Source organism: Tetrao urogallus, assembly GCF_951394365.1.
Source record: "Tetrao urogallus genome assembly, chromosome: 7".
NCBI lineage: Eukaryota > Metazoa > Chordata > Aves > Galliformes > Phasianidae > Tetrao > Tetrao urogallus.
The window spans coordinates 5,635,759-5,654,847 of NC_136820.1; the positions used below are offsets into that span (position 1 = coordinate 5,635,759).

At 40.0% G+C, this 19,089-nt stretch overlaps 1 protein-coding gene across 1 annotated transcript in view; it reads left to right on the forward strand.

The window, feature by feature from the left end:
- Positions 1-7,721: 7,721 nt before the first annotated feature.
- SEPTIN7 (septin 7) overlaps positions 7,722-19,089 on the forward strand; it is a gene marked incomplete at both ends in the record, with an annotated part of 60,708 nt that continues 49,340 nt past the window's right edge. The window contains 2 exons of the mRNA XM_079538472.1: positions 7,722-7,850; positions 11,595-11,697. Coding sequence (XP_079394598.1) covers positions 7,722-7,850; positions 11,595-11,697 — 232 coding nt within the window. The remainder of the gene's footprint in view (positions 7,851-11,594; positions 11,698-19,089) is intronic.

Sequence of the window (19,089 nt, forward strand, 5' to 3'; positions counted from 1 at the left end):
AAAAAATAAATCTGACTTCTCTCATTTGACCACAAAAAAAGACCAAGGAATGACACTGTGTAGAATCACGTTCTATTGGATGAGACTGACTGAGCTTTTGACTGTTTTGGGGGTGCTCTGGGGCAAAGTGTGGTAGGAGCAATGACTAGAAAGAGAGAAGTGCAAGCTAGATACTTGTTCTCTTTACAGGCCTTGTTCTCTATAACATTGCTGGTGGTCTTTCCCTTTAGTTCCCTTTCTTAAATGCTTTTATCGTGAGATTCCACACCTTACACTTGTGTAACTGGACTGCAACTGAAAAAAACTTTCCTGATTGTGTATTTGTCTCTTGTACTTTGTGTTACCTCTGCTGCTCGTGTAATTGGTATGACTGGATGAGCTTGCAGTTGCAAGTGGCAGTTAACCTTACCGTAGTGTGGGCTAGTTTTTGGTTAGATATCTGAGCTGATCTGGCTTTGTTCCCTAGCTGAATAATTACCAGGCTCACAGGAGGGAAGCCTAAGCTCACCCTGGTGGTGCAGTTGCTAATCAAATCTCTTGGCAGTGGTTTGAAGGGAAGCAATTGGGCTGTTTTCCCTGCCCGTGCAGCAGTGCCTCGTAACCATTCATGGAGTCAGGCTTATAGGAATTGCCTGTTTGGTGTTTTTTTGTTTCCTATCAGTTGAGCTCCCTGAAACTTTGGTATTGTAGGGGTGCAGGAGTGACGGCAGTATCATGGTGTATCACTAGCATTAGGGCTGTCCTGAGCAATGTGCAAAGCAGAGGCCCTGACTGATGGTGAGTGCAGAGAATATTGCAGTGCAGTGGGCCTTGCAGTCCTGACCAGGTTCTACTGTGCTGATATCTGAACTAAATTAAGGAACTGGCGTTAATAGTTGTGTTGTCAAAAGCAGTGGTTGGAGGTATTAGCAGCTGCTGCTGGAGAAGTGTAATTTTTCTGGAAGCTTTCTGGCAGCAGAGATTTTTCTCATTGTACGATCTTGCCAATGTTCCCTGTAGTTTTTTTTTTTTTTCCAAACAAGAATGCAAAACTTGGAGTTTATGACTCAGAATTTGACTTCTGGATTGCTGGCTTAAGTGTAATTGAGTGGTTTCAAGTTTGGGGCAGTGAGAATTTCTGAAGTAGGGTGAGTCCAAGAAAACCATCTTTTTATTTCCTTATTTCTTTCCCTGCCTCTGGAAGAACAAAAAGCTTCCTAATTGCACTTAGTAAAGGTATACTAATAAACCAAGAGGTTCAAGATTAAATTAACTTCCTGTTGGAAGGCATTGCCAGATGGTGTGAAATTAAGGTCAGAGTAATCTCTTGATCACAGGCAAAGGGGAGACATTCTGTTGCCTTCTTTTTTAATTCTTTTAGCACGTATTTCAGTGAGAACTTTCAGGAAGGAGTAGCTTTCACGCTGCTGCAGCACTATTTACTGGAGCTCACGGTCGTCTCTACTGTTCAGCTCTGCCAAGTATTGACTTCGGTGCTCTGATTTGCAATTCTGTGGACGTCTGCAAACCTGCAAGAGCAGCAGAAGGACCCTGCAGTTTGTAAGTAACGGCAGGCAGCACTTGAAGAGACCAGGGCCAAAGCTAGAGGATGTGGTTGTCTGGTCCTTCTTTATATGTTGTGAGGATAAGGACTTTGAACATCATAGGGGATGCTGCTTTTAAATCAGTTGAAGGAAGAATGTCTTAAAATGCTACAAGTACAAAACAGTGCTCCAGAATAGATCCTTGAAGGGGGGAGAAGGTGGAGATGTTGAGCCTCCATCCTATAAACAGTTGTTCCTTACAAGCAGTTTTAAGTTTTTTTTATCAAGCTAGTTTTTCAGCTGGTTGGTGTTTGTTCCCTGTAGGTGTTTAACAGGGCATCCATAAAAGTTTCTCAAGAGTTGTTGTATTCTGGATCCTTGAGCAGTTGCAATTTTCAGTAAGTAAATTCAAGATTGTATTGGTACTTCATGTGTATCAAATTCAAGACTGTATCTGTACTTTATGTGTATCAAATTAATGCTGTGTGAGTGTTAAGGCTTGGTAATGCAGGGAAGGGAAACTGACGTTTGGTTTGTCCAGATGGATGCAGGAATTGATTTTTGGAGAAGACTTTGAAAGAGCCTTTGCTCAAGGTGACTCTTCCAATACGTACAATTCTCTTTCTCTGTGGGTGGTAAAAATGATCCTGGGTTTCTTGTTCTCTTGAATTGTGTTCCTAGTGGTGGATCTTGCCGTAGTGTGGAATTCCCACTCTAACACTGGGCATTGCTAATGGTGCAGCACAGCTGTCTGTTGGTATAGGTATTGGGCTGTGTAATGTGCAGTCTTCACAGCCAGCTTTGTTACTAATGCCACGAGTTCAGGCAGTTGGGAAGTTGAGAAACCAGCAGATTTGGTGGTGTTGATTCCCAGAACAGAGCTGTGACTTTAGTCTGTGCAGTCTTCAGCTATGTACCTGAAGGAAGCAGGCTGCTGGTGGCCCAGGAGCCATCAGATGGTTTGAGAAATGCACATGGTGAGAGCTGAGTTGAAAATACGTTCCTTGACATGGAATGAGTGAAAGCAAAACTTTGGGTTTCTAGCTGCTTACTTATAATTACCATTCACCTGTAATATACCAATTAATATATATTGTAATAATCTGAGAATAATGAGATGTAATGTTATCAGTGTGGGCCACTCTTTGTGTCAGATTGCTCCCCCAAGGGTTGCAGTAGTGTGAGATGTCGAGGACAATCTTTCTTACACAGTCATTAGCAACGGAGGCTATCTTCCTGTGGTATCTCTGCAGCTTAAAAAATAGATGGTTCAGAACAGTGCTGACAGCCTCCCGTGTCTCAAATCTTGTAACAGCTGAGCTTAGCACATGGACCCTATCTCTGAATTGCCATCTTTAAAATAGCACCCAGTTCTTGTTTTGATCTCTTAGGTCTCCATTATAAATACAGAACTTCTTAGGCAGTGTGGAAATGGTTTAAAAAATAAACCCCTCTAAATACTAGTGATTTAAGAGCTTCCTGAGTTAGCATCTTGTTAATGGTGAGATACACTCTTATGTTAATTTTTCCAAAGAAATCACTTGTCTGAGACAAAAGGGTCCATTGCTTTCAGAACCTCAGTGCTCACTGGTCTGGAGTGCTGTTTTGCTGCAGCACAAGAAAGGAAGAAAGCCTGAAAGATGAGTGACAAGGACATGTTTCAGAAAGCTTTAGCTCCAAGTGTCTGTCGTGGTGAAGTCCACAGGCCTTCTGCAAGTCAGAACTTGAGGCATTCGGTATAGAAATCAGCGCAGGGGAAAATAAAAGAATATTCAGAAGAACAGATGGCTTCCATATGGGAACAAGTTGCATGCACCATGTAGAAATGTATGGTAAAAGCCCTTCCTCTTAGTTACTTTATATGAGAATTCCCGATGTTAACAGAAACACCAGAGGTGACACGCTGTGATTTCTCTCGGGGTTTTGGGGGCACTGCGGTGTGCGAAGGTACTGGAGTATTGCTGCAACAGTGAGCTAACTCAGCAGCTCTCCTGCAGCTGCACGCTCAAGGAATTCAAGTAGACAGGCTGGTATTGTTGCACACGTAGTGCAGGGGGCTGCTATTCCTTGCCTTGTCAACCTTGCAGCTTCCCCGTGAGCCAAATGGTCTCGGCTGTGAATTGGATGCATAGAAAAGAGGTGGGTACAAAGTGTGTGTTTGCAAGTATCTTTTTCTAAGCACCTTTGTTGTAATGCTGTCAGTCCGGTTGCAGGAATTCCCTTTCTGTGTTGGGGCAGATGTAACGTGCTCTGGCTGTTGGCACTGCTTTGCCCTGAGATTTGGGGTAGGAGAATGAGGCAATCAGTGTTTGCTTTTATAGAGTAAAGTCTATGAACTGTGATCTAGCATCACCTGAGTCCTTGTGTCACTGACTGCTCTGTGTGCGGATCCTGGCAGAACATGTAATGTTCTCAGTTCCTTCAGGTTTGCTAGCATGTTCAACAGAGACTTCAGAGTGGGAGTATATAGCAAAGGAACAAACTTGATACATTGCAGCAGAACGATTCCATGTATTTCCTAACTGTTGCTGTGCTTTGTTGCTCCTTCTCCAAAGTTTCCATAGCGAAGTGAGACTCCTAAAGTGGTCTCCCAAGTGAGGCAGTAACTGCAGTGACTGGTTTCCTTGAAGAGGGCTCTTCTCAAACGCTGAGCGTAATTGGCTTCACAGGAGATGAGAGATAAGAGCAGCGTGAGGTAAAACTGCCAGGAGGTTCCCACCACCTTGTTAGTCTGTTTGATGCTTTTTTTTGTTTTACATCTCTTTGGGAAACTTAACAGACGAAGTGACATTTATGAAACCAAACGCAGATCATTCTCTTTGTTTAGTTTCTTTTTTTTTTTTTCAGGGAGGTTTTATATAGAAGAATCATTCATAGCACTTTACAATTCTACCTTTGCATCTTTGATCTTCAAGCCCTGGGAAAGAATAAACATTAAGTGACAGCAAAACTGAGGTCAGAGAAGGTCAGAAATGGTGGTAGATAACCCCCATACTGTATGGAGGGTGTTCAGTGTGCAGCTGTTCTGATGCCAGCTCCTCTGGCTCCTTGGCTCCTCTGTGCAAGTTTCCTTGCCTTCTGTGTTGCATCCTATAGTTGTCTGCCTGATGGCTGGCTTTATTTTTTTTTTTTGTTCAATTATAACTATGCACAGACACATATATTTAATTAGATGAATTAAGCTTTCTTAGTGTCCTTGTTAGATCCGTTTTGCTTTTCTTTGAGGTTTTCCACCTTTCCACATTGCCTGAAGCTCAATGGATGGGTTGTGCTGTCTACTCTTGTGATGTTTTGCATTGCAGAATCCTTTTACTCTTAGGACTCACATGTGTTTAATGCTGTTAATAAAGCAGGTATTGTAATGATAGCACAGGAAAAGAGAGAGCCTACAGCCAGCTAGCTTCACTGGTGCTGGCTCTGACTTCACCCCATGAGCTTTTGAGGAACAGTTTAAATTGCAACTGGAGTCACTGGTCAGTGGTTGAAGTTATTGATTATTGACTTAATCAGCTTGCTCCTAGAGACTGAAGAGATCCTGGCTTCTTAATGGCACTCACCCATTGAAAGGAGTTTCTCTTCTGCGTCCTTGAGGAGTTTTAATTCCTTCTAATTAGAGACCACAAGTTCACATTTGCAAGGTAGATACTCTTACTAAATAAGATTTTTTGGTAGGGGTCTTCTGTCTGCAGGTGATGCCTACTTGAGGGACTAGAGGACCCAATTGCTCCACTAGATTTCTGCTGTACAGATTATGGCAGGTGCTACTGATTCAGCAGGTGTTTATTTTCAGTAGTGAAAGGAAAAAGAAGTTTGTAGATAGTCAGCTTAAGTTTAGATTTACAATTGTAGCTGATGAGTTTCCTTCTTCCCCCTCCTTTTCCCTTTTTAGATTCAGCATTTGTTTTAAAAGTAGGGAGAGTATATCTTAAAGTTTGTAAAAGCAAAGTGAAGGTACTCTCTATTGTGTAAAAGAAACAAACAAACAAAAAAGAAACAAACACAGAAAAGAACAAGTGCTGTAGGCACCTAGCAGCATCACTGCCCTAAGTAGTGCTACACAGCTTTTGTTCCAAGAACAGCTCTTAGTGTTGGCCTCTGGGATGTGGCAAGGCAAGGTAGGGATATGTATTGGCTGTATGTTTTATGAAGGCTGGAAGAAATGTAGGCTTTATCAACCTGTGGCAAGCTTTTAGAGATCTTGATGTAAAGCAACTCCTAGGCCTTCCCATAGGCTTCAAGACTTTGAGGAACTGATGTGGAGACTTTGAGCAACTAGCAGTGTTGCAAAGGATGATTTTATTTACTTTTGTAAAGTTTCCATGTTGAGTATATTAAAGGAAATAGAGGAAGTGCCTAATGTGCTTTGTAGAATGGTCTTTCTGTATAAAACTAGAAATCTGTATAATTATTAAAATATTTGAAAAAATATAAAAAGTATCACGGTGATAAGAGACGAATAGAAATGTGTGTGGCTGGAGAGCATGCAGAATTTAAGTTGGAAGTTCTTGAGAGATTACTTTAACTTCATTGAAAGCAGCGTTCCACCAGAGCAGGTGAGAAGATATGGAAGCTTCCAAAGCAGAAGGGAAACTTGGCCCATGTCCAGGTACCTCTTAAGAGCAAACTGACTGCACAGCAAATACACGATTTAGAAAAGATGTTGGAAATGTGTCCCCCACTCCAAACGTGCGAATTGAGTTAAAAATATTGCTTTCTGTTTACATCATTGGTAAGTGCCATTGCTGGCCCATGCCTCGTGCAGTAAGTAACTGTGCTGATGTTCCTCTCAGTGTGGTTGGATTTCTCAGGTTTTCTGGGATGCTGCTAAGTTACTTTTAAATGGTAGGTCCTAGAAGGAGAGCAGGGAAGGACGAGTTGCATTTCTTATTTTTAGAATAACTTTGAGTGGGAAGCTCCAAAGCCCCATTTTGATGGAAAAAACTGATTGGAAAGATCAGGATTTCCGACACTGTCAAACTGCTTTCCTGTTTTATCCAATTGTCTTCATTAATACTTGCCATAGGACGGGTTAGGTCATAAATCCTTGAGATTTTTCATGACATCCTGTGCCAGGCTGCTGGTTACTGGCAGTGCCCAGCAGCTGTGCTTACCATGCAGGCAGGCTGAGCTACGCTCCCAGGCTGCACGCAGCAGAGGCAGAAATGGCTTTAGCTCACCTTGGGCTTGCATCTCTCCTTGATAAGAGGGTGCAGTGCTTCATCAAGTAGTGGACCTTATGCCAGCCATCTTTTGGCCTAGATTGTATTTCTGAAGATTGTCTTTTTTTTTTTTTTTAATTTTTTTTCTTGGATATTATCAGCACTAAATAGAGATGTAAATTGCAGAGAGTGGGCAACAACAGAGACAATAGACAGGCTTGGCAGATGACAGAAAGATTAGGATTTTTGTAATTGTTGTTTGTAAAAAGCTTCCTAAGGTACTGCTTCCTTCTCATCAGCTGCACAGTTAGAGCAGCTTGCTGTTGGCTGTTAATCCACTGCTTCAGATGATGGATCTGAAAGCTCCCGCTCAGCTGCTGGTTTATGTGGGCTTTGACATTTTGCTTGGGGCAAACCTCTATTAAAATAACATTGAGTGCACTAAGTGGATGCATCAAAAGTCAGCTAAGGCCAATAGTATAATTTCTCATATGACTTGCTTTCATTTGTGCTCCGTTAGGACAGGGATGATGAACAACAGTGAGGACTTGCATAAGAATACTAACGGTCACTTGATTAAAAAGTGGCCGTTAAATGCAGTGTAGGGGAATGGAAAGTGATAGATAGGTGGACTGCTGTTGTGCTGTGTGATCAGAAGTGAGCTGTGAACAGCTGCTGCAGCCCAGGAGCAAAGGCTTGGGGCTGTGGTTCAATTCCCCACAGGCATCAGCTCCGTCCTCAGAGGTCAAAAGAGCAAATGGCGTGTTGGGAGGAAGTAAAGGAGCTGAGAACGGGAGATGGCACGTGGTGAGGCTGTGTAGATGTGTGACTTTTCCTTGGATAGCACATTGATCTCACTTGGTCTTTCTAGGAGATTACAGGCTAAGGAATGTTGCAGAAGAGCTGCAGAGGTGATCAGAAGCATGAAACTGCTGCTTCTCCTTAAAGTATGTTGGGTTATTAAGGCTGTTTCCTGATGCACGAGTGCCAGCTAACTAATGGGAGGTAATTTCAAAATGGGAAAGTCCTCCATTTAACAATGTGGAGTCAACCAGAGGAAGCTCTTGTGGCTGTGGGCGCTGATAGGCTGAGGGGAATGCAGAAGCCAAAGGCACGCATCCTGCTAGATAGCAAAAGAGACAGGGAACCTCAGCGCTGCTCTGAGCTGGTATCCATGATGGTGTCAATCTTCTAGAAATAGGCTCAGAGCCTCTGAGAGTATGAAAATAGTTAAAAATTGAAAGTAAGGGCTTGGAAGCATCAGTGATTGCAATCTTAAAACATGATAACAAGATATTTTTTGTCCTTCTCTTTTGTATCATTATCATGGAACTGTCAAGCACCGGAAGATGCGTAGTGGAGGAAAAAAAAAACAACCCAAAACCCAGACATGTGAAGAGAATTTATGTTACGGTTTCTATGGTTGTTATAGTTACTCTAAGTGCTTTGTTGGAGAGCTAGTGTGGATCTCTTGTCACCCACAGATAAATGATGCTGAGCAAACACTTAACTTCTGCACCCTAATTTTGTTCTTTATTTTCTGTCTGTTCAACCAATGTCACAGTTTGCATTAATACTCAGAAGTGAATTGATGCTCTTCAGTAAATGTGGAAATTTTATAGAAATACAAAACCCTCAGAGATATTTACGGTGATGATGGCTTTGATCTTTGTACCTTTTCCACTCTTAAAAAATAATATGTGATAGCATGGTGAAGTGGGGTTATGTGTTGTGGTGTGCACCTATGAAGAAAACAAATGCCCTTGAGTCTGTTGTGGGTTCACACAGCATCTGATAACTGAAAGCACATTGCACAACTAGAATAAAGAGGACTATTGAATAACTGCTTGTATTGGAAAACGGTGTGAAGGTTGTTTAGCTCACTGCTGTGAGATGAAGCCATCTCTTTAAAACAGACCAAATCACTGTTTTATGAAGCACTGTGCACTGAGCATACAAGATTGAAAGAGTAGTGAGGAACTTTGTTGATCAAATGTAAGTAACTTTTTCTTTTTCTTTCTCTCTTCACACTACCTGCTCCTCTTCCTGGATTGCTGCTGTACCTGCATGGGCTCCTTGCTGCAATGGCTCAAATTCATTTTTCCACCGATCTACTGTTGGATGTGTTCTATCAATGTCTTCAACACTGGAAATGATGGAAATGTGTTGTTCACAAAGTAGCTGTAAGTATTACTTTGGTAAAGACATATTACAACTTTTGTGAAACACAGTAAATGGCTTTAGTAAGTGAATTGAACTGAGCTGGGTGAAAGTCAGGAAGGGGTGAAAGCTAAGGAAACCCTCTGGTAAGTGTTGGAGACATGAAGTGTTGCCCTGCACGATGATCCGTGCTGTGGAATGTAATGCTTCAACAACAACAGCAAAAGTAATAATTTATTTTAAAAGTTGTTGGAGGAGCTTAAGAAACTTGATTCCTCCTATTTTTTGCTGTTTTTAGAAGTAGAAGGTGTATGAACAAATCAGATCTTTTCCAAGTCAGTACAGTGAAAGTGCCAATTTTAGTTGATGTTGGCTTTCCAGAAACTGGAGTTTGACAACTGGTTTTGGTTTTTACAAAGGCTCTTTCCTGTTGATGGAATTCAAGTCCTTGAGTCAAACATGGCATTCAGATTTGACGCTTCATACATCCTTTTGTTTAGTGACATCTCTATTTTGTTTGAATTAAAACAGATTGTGAATGTAAACATTATACATCAGCTTAACAGAGCAAACAAGCTGAAAGTTGCTGTCTAGTCTTGTTTGGCATTTCATTTTCAGATTTCTTAAAGTTCTTAGCAGTAATACCATTCCAATTGTGCAACTCTTTGTAAAGGAGAAGGAAAGGAAAGAAGAATAATGTAATCAAAGTGAAAGCTATTTCTTTTGCTTAAGAATAGTTTCTGGTAAGAATGGCTTACATTAAAAGGTATGTGCAAATTGACAAGCAGAACTGTAAGGAGTGTCTGAATATGATTAGGCATTTTATGTCCTGTGGGATAAATAGCAATTACATATATTTAATAGTTGTTAAGGACCTGCCCTGTTGAGGAACTTTTTCATAACTTAACATCCAACTCAGTGAGAGTTACTGTCTCTGAAGCATTGGCTCATGTTTAGCTTGTTGGAGCGTAGCTGATTATATTTCTCACGTGTTGCAGTGATTAGGAAAGTAAAACAGTCTTTGAATTAATTAAAAAAAAAAAAAAGTGAAGAACTCAAATCTTCTAAAACTTTTCAGATGAGCCTTGAGACTGAAATGAAACAAAAAGCAGAATAGAATTTCTTAGCATTTCTTGATGACAAAAGGCGAAAATCACACATTTGGAGTACAAACATCTGTTTCTGTGTGTGTTTGAACTTGAAGCTACAATACCTAGCTTTAGCAGGCTGTCATTAAATATTCCTCTCCTATTCTGTATGAATTAATTAAAAGATGCCTTTTTAAAAATGGGAAGGCAATTAATGCATTGTATTATCACTAAATGAGAACTGATAAGCATTTAGTATTAGGATTAAATCTTTCTTTCCTAAGCAGTTCTGCTAAATTCAGCCTCTTCGGATTTACTTACACGGGTGCCATCACTGAGTTTGTGTTACAGTGATGTGGCATTCATGGGGAGTAGTGATTTCTCTGCCGAATGGAGGTAGCAGTTATGTCAGTTTAAACTGACAGTTTAAGTAAAATTAATTAATTGACTAGTGCCTTGGGATTGCAAATAAGCTAGTTCTTAGGGCATTGTGTGCATTGAAAAAGGATAGCATTTTTCTATACCTGCAAGGAATGCTTGCTTTAATTAAAAAACATTTCCTTTTGAAGTGTAGGACTTACTGCTGTGAACATGTTGGTTTTTTTCCTGTTTGTTTCAGTATTTAGAAAAAGCATCCAAACAAACACAAATTGTGTGTAGAATTTAATGTAGAATTTAAATCAACCAGACTCCGTCCCATACAGTCAAGGTCTAAGGCAGTAGTGCCTGTAGTAGAACAGATTTGTGTGTGGGTTTTCATAGAATCTCTGTCCTATTGAAGTTTGTCTTGGAGAGGGGAATTCAAATTGGCACACAGTGCTTCAACTCTGGATGCGTGTAACTCTTAAACTGTGAAACTGAGGCAACATCAAGTCACGTTCTGTCATCTTTGGTTGGACATAATCTACTGTTTTAAAGCCATTGTTCCATATAAAACAGTATCTGGTGTTGCTTTCAGTAGAAAACGTGCCAAAAGTGTTTTTGCCTTTTCTGTAAAAGAGAGCTAAACTGTTGTGTCTCATACGAAGATCCTCAGACCAGTTCATCATCAAACACATTTCTAGGATTCTGCTAGAAGAATGGTTTGAAAGTAAGATGGCTGAAGGGCAGCGAGGGAGCAGCATTTTAAATACCTCCAACATTTTCATTTTTGTGGTGAGAAAGAATAATGGCTAGCATCCAAAATTCTCATCTAGTAGGGCAATATTATGAATGAGTTTTTCACAGTAAAGGGCAACTGAAGTTTTACATTTGTGAAGGGTTGTTGTAACGTGTGCTGCATTTGCAAACACTGGGCATAGATTGACCACAAAGGGATGTGTGATGCAGAACGGGAGTGCATCAAATTAGTCCAGAAATATTAGGGCAGTACCACCAAGACTCACAAGAATACGCTCCTACAACTTGCCTGTGTTTTAAATGAGTTTTGGAACAAAGTTTTTAATGTTTGTACTTGCACGCTGTTGTGCTTGCACAGTCACAGTGTTAACACAGCTTGCTTTCTGTGCAAGACTGCTGGGTATTGGTGCAGTGCACTGCAGTGTCTTTGTATGCAGGTCAGGATGTTGAGAGGTAGATAGGCATTGCCTCTTTGGATTCTAAGAAAATACAGTCGCACTAAGAAGTTGGAAGCTTCTTAAACTTGTGAATGTCTCTTGTCTTAGCAACAGAAGAACCTTGAAGGATATGTGGGGTTTGCAAATCTTCCAAATCAAGTTTACCGGAAGTCCGTGAAGAGAGGATTTGAGTTCACGCTCATGGTAGTAGGTAAGTTTCTTATTCACTGAGTAGGAATCGCTGGATGTTGACATAGCTCTAACACATTATCATGTTGAGTTTTATTTTGCATGGTCTGTGAGAAAACAAGCATCTTTGTCTTCTTGACTGTTAGACCTAGAGTGTTTGAAAAGAACATGTCTTATGCAGGTAGATAAGGAAGAGAACAAAGAATAAGAACTCTGCAGTTTATGCAATTAAAAAAAAAAAAAAGGCTGATGTGGGTCTTGTCTAAAAGATGACTTGCATGTATCACAGAATAGAAGGGATTTGAGCTCACATTTTCATCTGAATAAAAATGGAACTGCTTTTACAACGGTGAATGCAGCATGAGAATCTGGAATCCCAGTGCAGTTAGGTCCTGCCGTCTGACCATATCCAATGCATTCTACATTTCTGTGGCCACAAAACTGTGGTACAAAATCAAAGCTTTAATTTAAACAAACCTTTCTAGTTTGTATGGTTGCAATGAAAACCAAATGTAAACAGTGGGTTCCCTATGGACTACAGGCAATTTGAAACTGTAGTTGGTATGGATGAAAAATGGACATAATAGTTCATTTAGGTGGCAGTGATCATCCCCGTTGTTATCTGCTTTGATAGGACATCTGATTTCCCTTTTATTCTCATTTGAGTATTAGTGTGGTAGTAGATCGTGATTACAGTTTGGTACTGAAGCATATGTACTGGTTATGTAATTCAATTTTGTCATGCTAATGGTCAAAACAACACAAAATAATTTTGTAATAGCCATCTGTCTCTTTCTTGATGCCTGCCTTTGTCTTTTGTAATTTGGATAGCTTTAATGCTTTGTTTTGTCATCAATACAATGGACATGCTGTGCAGTATTCATGTACATGTTACATAAAAGTACTGTTGACAAAGTTAGAAATCAAGGTCAAAGTGGTGAATACTTGTAGTTCAGTTATTTCCTATTGATTACAAAATGAACGTTTTAAAATTTGAGGTTTTTTTTTCTTTTCTTTTTTTTTTTTTTAAATTATTTTGGAACTAGAAGTCCCTTTGTAATCTAGCATCCAATTACAGAATTCATTTCTTACAGAAATCTACTGTTTTGAATAAAATATGGTTTTCTGCTCTTGGTGAATGGGAAGGAAAAACTCAATGACACAAGGACTTGAGGACTTAAACTGTCCTCAAGTTTAAGCCAACATGGGCTACAGTTTGCTCTTCATTGTTTCAATCTTGCAAGAATCAAGTCACTTAAAGCACAAATAATGACATATATTAGAACTACAGGAAGTGAGTGAGTTTAAATTTGTGGTCTTACTTTTGTCTATAGTTTAGTCTAATGCAGTTGCATTTAGGGAAACTGTAGAAAATGTCTTTTGAGAAGAAGAGTTGATGGAAAAGATAATCTTGACTAGAAAATTTTGTTACTACTTCTATGTTTAGCACTGTTTTTTGTGTATAGTGCTAAAACTTAATTTCATTTGTGAACAAATCTGTTTCATTTTCTGCAAGCTTACTCAGGGAATCGTCAGTAGTTTTCTGAATTTGAGTGTTGATTTTTACCATACCTCAAGTACAGAAGGTTTGTGTGTGGACGTGAGTGTTGGAACCATGATCCACACACGATCTCTTCATACTAGTAGCTTGTGTGTGTGTGAGGGAGTATTTTTGGGTGGCAAATTTCAGGGTAACTCATCTGGTGCTGAAAAGATGCATCCATTTTAACTACAAACATAGTTTGCATTTTACTGAATACTTGCTTATAAATGTTGAACTCCAACGTGCAATTTAATTCAAGTAATTAACTATTGCTGTGTTCATGCTTTGAGGTACTGTAAGCTAATGTGGGTTTGCAGTCTTTAGCTGCCAGTGGGATAAAATTTACTAATAGTTAATGGAATGTCCTGTAGTCTGCATATTTGGATTTGAAGGTTTTAGCACTATGTTCTGTTCTGTATGTGGTTGGTGCTGATTAGCTAAGAACTGCATCATCTCTTCTTGAAAGTCTGAAATACTCTCCTGCTCTTTTCTGCTGCCAGGAGTCATGTCTGCATTGCTGCCTCTTGCTGTAGATTGAACAAATTTGCTGCTTCTGCTTTATTTATAGGTACTTCAGTGTCAGTAAGTTAGCTGTTCTGAAGTGAAAAATCGGTTTGGTAAACAGATCCAAGGAGGAGCTCGTTTGGGATCTGCCATCTCTGTATCCAGCTGTTTTCAGGTGTTTGGGAGGCTTTAATGTGCATTTCCATAGATGCTGATAGTTGTTCATTTAGTCTGGGATTGTCAATACAGCTTACAGGATTTATACAGCATGACACATGGCTTCTTTGTCTTGAAATGTGCTCTATAAAATGTCACCGGTGTTCTGGAGGGACTTGTCAGTATAGTTAGTTGTACAGTTACACTGTTGTAGAAACACTTCAATTTTCAGTTTTCCTCTGAAAATGTATTAAATACAGTGTCCAACAAATCCAAACTTCTTGTTCCAATAAGAAATTTGTCAGGGAGGTCAGTTTTACAGCTTCTGTCCAGGGTGTCCAATGTGACTGTATCCCTAACGCGTGCAGTGAAGTCACCTTGCTTCCTGTATTCGTGCTGGGCAGTGATGTTGGAGAATTTGAAAACATTGAGCATGAGGCCCAGTGGTTGCTGAAGAGCCTGGCATATGTTTTCTGGAGTGGATTCAGGATGTGAATGCTCTTTGTTGAAGCTGTTGGAAGGTGCTTGTGGGCATAGCTTTGGGAAGGGCTCCATTTCAGCCACGTGGGACAGCATGCTGATGTGATTTGGTCCAAGCCTAGATTTGGTGCAGTGAGCTTATTTCTAGTGAAGTATTTTCTAGAAGTGTAGTTGCTAATTCTCAAGCGTTCCGGTGTTTGCGTTAAATGCAACTAAAAGATGATGTGTTTATGAAGTACTTATGAACAGCTGATGTAAAAAAGTGTTTTACGTTTGATGTTTTAAGTATCATTGAAAAGTTAACTTTGCAGAGTAATTCCAATTCCTGTTACAATTTGGCCATTCTAAGCATTTCAGTTTTTCAGCCTCATTAACTATAGTCATGTTTTCTCTAAATTCAGTTGTTTCTTTTGGTAGTGTTTCTAAAATTTTCTTAAGAAACGGAAGGCTGGAATATAGCCCTTCTTATTCCTGTGTGATCACAGAATGGCCAGGGTTGGAAGGGACCTCAAGGATCATGAATCTCCAACCCCCTGCCACATGCAGGGCCACCAACCTCCCCATTTAATACCAGCCCAGGCTGCCCAGGGCCCCATCCAACCTGGCCTTGAACACCTCCAGGGATGGACGGGGCATCCACAGCCTCTCTGGGCAGCTGTTCCAGCACCTCACCACTCTCATAGTGAAGAACTTCCCCCTGACATCCAACCTCGATCTTCCCTCCCTCAACTTAAAACCATTTCCCCTTGTCCTGTTCTTATCTATCCTTTCAAAGAGTTGATTCCCTCCTGTTTGTAGGCTCCAGAGCCTACAAACTGGGCTTACAAACAGGCTGGTGGGTTGTGATTTGGACATTGTTTTGTTTAGTGGTCCCACAAAGCTTTTAATCCCTAATAGATGTATTCTAAAAGGCTGATCAGCATTTCAAGTGAAATAATGCTATTTCTGACATTTGTATTTGTAGAATGGATACTAAGAACCTTTTCTGAGGATAGGATGTCAAGCAGGCAGAAATAGGCACTGAAGGTTTAAACCCTGATGCTTTCAAAAGAAGACATTCAAATGATTTTATAAAGCAGCTAATTCTACATCTTGCATATTGAAATCTCACCAGCGGAAGATTTGTCAACTTAGTCTCTGCAGGCTCTTTTCTATATGACCTTATGTCATCTCATCAAATATAGATAGTTGTTGAAATGTTTGAGGGTCCACAATAAATACATGGTCTGTATGGAATCAAGTCTGCAGTCTCTGTTTTTCTACTTTTTTTTTTCCTTATGAAGGAAATTACCTGCCAAAGTCAAACTCACAGAAAGACTTCCAGAAGTAACACAACAGTAGTTTGTAGCTCACAGTTGAAGAAAATCTCAACTATGAATTTGTGTTTTTTTGCTTACTGATATAATGACAGGTATTTAAGTATCAGGTGTGTTTTGTTTTTTTTTATTTGTTTGTTTGATTTTGTTTCAGTGTAGTGAGAGCTGTGGAACAAATAGTTCCTTTTTGCTCTCTTTCTTCAAAGGCCTGCATCAGGAAATCCCTCTTCAGTTGCTCTTGTGCAGAAATGATGCTGGTAACAAGTGATTTGAACTGAAGATACCAAGTCATAATTTATTCTAGAATTCTGTTTACCTATAGTCTCCAGGTACTTGAGCTTAATTTTTTGAGGTGGCTTTTCTTAGAGCAGCAAGCTTTGAGGTATTTGAGTTTAGTGATGCTTTTTAGCAGTTGGACTTCTAAATTTTGTTGGAAAAAACTTATCTGATCTGCAGTGTGTGCAGAACCCCCTACAGGCAAGTGACTTTGCAGAGGACCTTTCTACTCAGTTCCTATTTCTAGACCAGCTGTTTGGTAGTTTTGACTCTGAAGGCAGTTTTGAATCCTTTCCTGTAGCAAATTGACTGTTTTGTTTTCTAATTGTTGCTTTAGTCTTGTAGATCACCTGTGGATTACAACTTAAAGGAAAACATCATACAGTACTGTGATGGTGTTTTGTTTGTAATTACATGCAAGCTTTAAAATGTTTTGGTTTAAACATTGCTTTTTGGCTTAGACGCAAATGGAAAGGCTGTATTTTGCAGGACTTGAAGTTACTTTTGAGAAAAATGCCTTTACTGGTCCCTGGAGAAGACTTTGATTGGTATAATAGTAGTATTTTTCTGATGATGGATTGTGTTCTGATTAGAATCACCCTTCTGTTCACTGTCTGGTTTTATAAGACCAGCAAGTGTACCAGCTGCCTGAGATGCTCATGTGTACTTGTTCTTTGCCAGTGCGATGCCCTTCCTTCCCAGCTGTGCCTCATAGGTGGGATAGAAGCCATTCAGTAAAGGATAGGAAGAAGAATTAAGTGCAAAATAACACATGGATTGACACTGCCCCTCCGGAGAGTGTTCCCATTTGTCATTGATCTGCCATGTGTTTGGAAATATTCTTCAGTAAGATTTATATTGTTTTTCTTCTGCCATAGTATCCAAGTACATGTTTGGGCTTTGGTATCTCCTTTCTGTTTGACTTCCTAGGAGCAGCAAAGAAATAGAGTTCAGTTCAGGCATTCTGTTACCAGGATCTTGAGACTTGACTGAAGTACAGAAATAAGAGAAATGATTGCATTTAACATACAAGTTCTGTGGATCCAGTGTTGCAGTGATGATCCTCCAGAGTGTTGAAGTGCATAGCTGACTGCTTGCACTTAACGGGTGGGATCCCTGTCCCACCCTGAAGAAAAACATGCTGAACTCAGGAGAACTTGCAGACATAAAAATGGAGGGTGTGGAAAATCGATGGAGCGTGGTAGGGAGCCAGGGGATCCTAGAGGTGCCACATTCCTTGGAAGTAATTTCTGTGGATGGAGTAACGCCTCACTAGCGAGCACGTCACTGCTTTTTGTGGAAATAATTCGATCAGGGTTTCTTTGGGAAGGGAGAACAGATGAACTCTGAAGATGAAGATACTTTAGGGTTGTATTGCTTCAATGTGTGGAAGGTCACTCATCTGAGCTTACTAGCCTGCACTGCACACTCTTCCACTGAGTTACTTTTAGGTGGAAGCTTGGAAGTGTCTGTTCACGCAGCTGCTTAGCATCAAATAGTTCTTGTCTCATCCTCATTTTTTGTTTTTTCCTTTGTAGAGCAATGAATCTCAGACATTTGCAGTCTGTTTGCCCTTCTCACCTCTTCTGTAGTACTTTGCATCCTCCATTTTTAGTGCTGTGTGTGGTAAGACAAAACCTGGTGGAGGAAGAGAAACTTTCTACACTGTGTTATTGCTGAAATTTGGTGTTGCTGAAAGTCAGTCTAAATATTTAAGCTTATCTAGAAACCACGGCTCTTCAAGTGCTCACAAGTTGCTCATAGCATTGTTTTTCTTAATCAATCCATACTGGAAAAATAAGAAAACCCCACTTTTATAACCTATTTTTGTTAAGCTCCTTTTACGCCTGTCCCATACTCACTGTGCAACACGTATGATTTGCACGTAAGTGCTTATAGACTAGAAGAGCTAAGTAGTGAAACTGGTATTTAAAATAATTGCTCTTCAATTCTCAGTTTCTTTAACTTAGTAATTTCCAACGTTAGCTGGAATTGTAGTGCTCACTGTGCAGCTTTCAAATAGCCTTTTGGTTGTTATTTTCTTTCTTCACTGTTTGGATGCCATTTTCTGTGAGCAGGTTGTGTGAAAACCAACTAAAGCTTGGTGTCTCTTCCTGGATGCCCTAGCTAAGGCCACGTACATTTGGTACTTTTGCTTGCATTTGTGAAGTTTGCATCCATGTGACTGCAGAGGCCTGATGACCAACTTGAAATGCTACATATTATTGTATTAAAATATTGTTTTGAGAGGTAAGGTGGCACCCAAGGGAAGGTTTGATGAAATTGTGCTGGTTGTATTTAAATTGAACTGAATATTTTCTTGCTATGGCAGCATTTTTGTCAAAGCCTGATTTCTGTTGTGCTGTTTTGTTTGTTTGTGTCCTGGCACAGGTTTTGAGGGAAGGGACTTCTACCAATCTGTGTGGCTGTGATTTCAACATCTGGGGAAAACTGCCTGTAACCCGTTTGGCTTTTTTCTCTCCAAATAAATGATAATTCTTTGAAAAACACTTCTTTTTTCCTGGTCGACAGTTCATTTCCTTGTCAGTCTCTCATCTTATGAATTTTTTTGCTTCTATCCATACTTAAAATTGGATTTCTGATAGGTGGATCCAGGGAATTCCGTGAGAACCTACTGAGATGCTGTGCTGTGTAGCTGCCATCTTCATGGTCTTTTTAAACCGTGGAGTTCCTCAGTGCTTACGTATATGATTACCTTTTCCTAGTGCTAGCTGTTTTCAAGTCCTTTGTCACTTTTTCCATGTCTGTAGATAAATATTTTTCTTTAGGTATTTTCCTTATGTTAGCTCATCTCTTTTTTGTAGAAAAGTCTGTACTTGTGTGCACATACACAAACGTGCATGCTGGTATTTCATATTACCATACTTCTGTTTGTTATGGTGAGATGAGCATTTGAATCTGGTTCAAGTTGGTTACAGGTTTATAAATTGCAGTTTAACTGAAATGAATAAAGCTGGGCTTTTTAGATTTAACATCATTGCATGATGTTCCAGACAAGCTACTGTAGATAACTGGATGCAGAGGTGTTTAGAGTAACAAGTAGACTTAAACATGTCTTAAAGAAAATGCCTTACTGGTGGATATGTTCAGCTTCTGAAGTTGTTTATCAGGTGGCTGA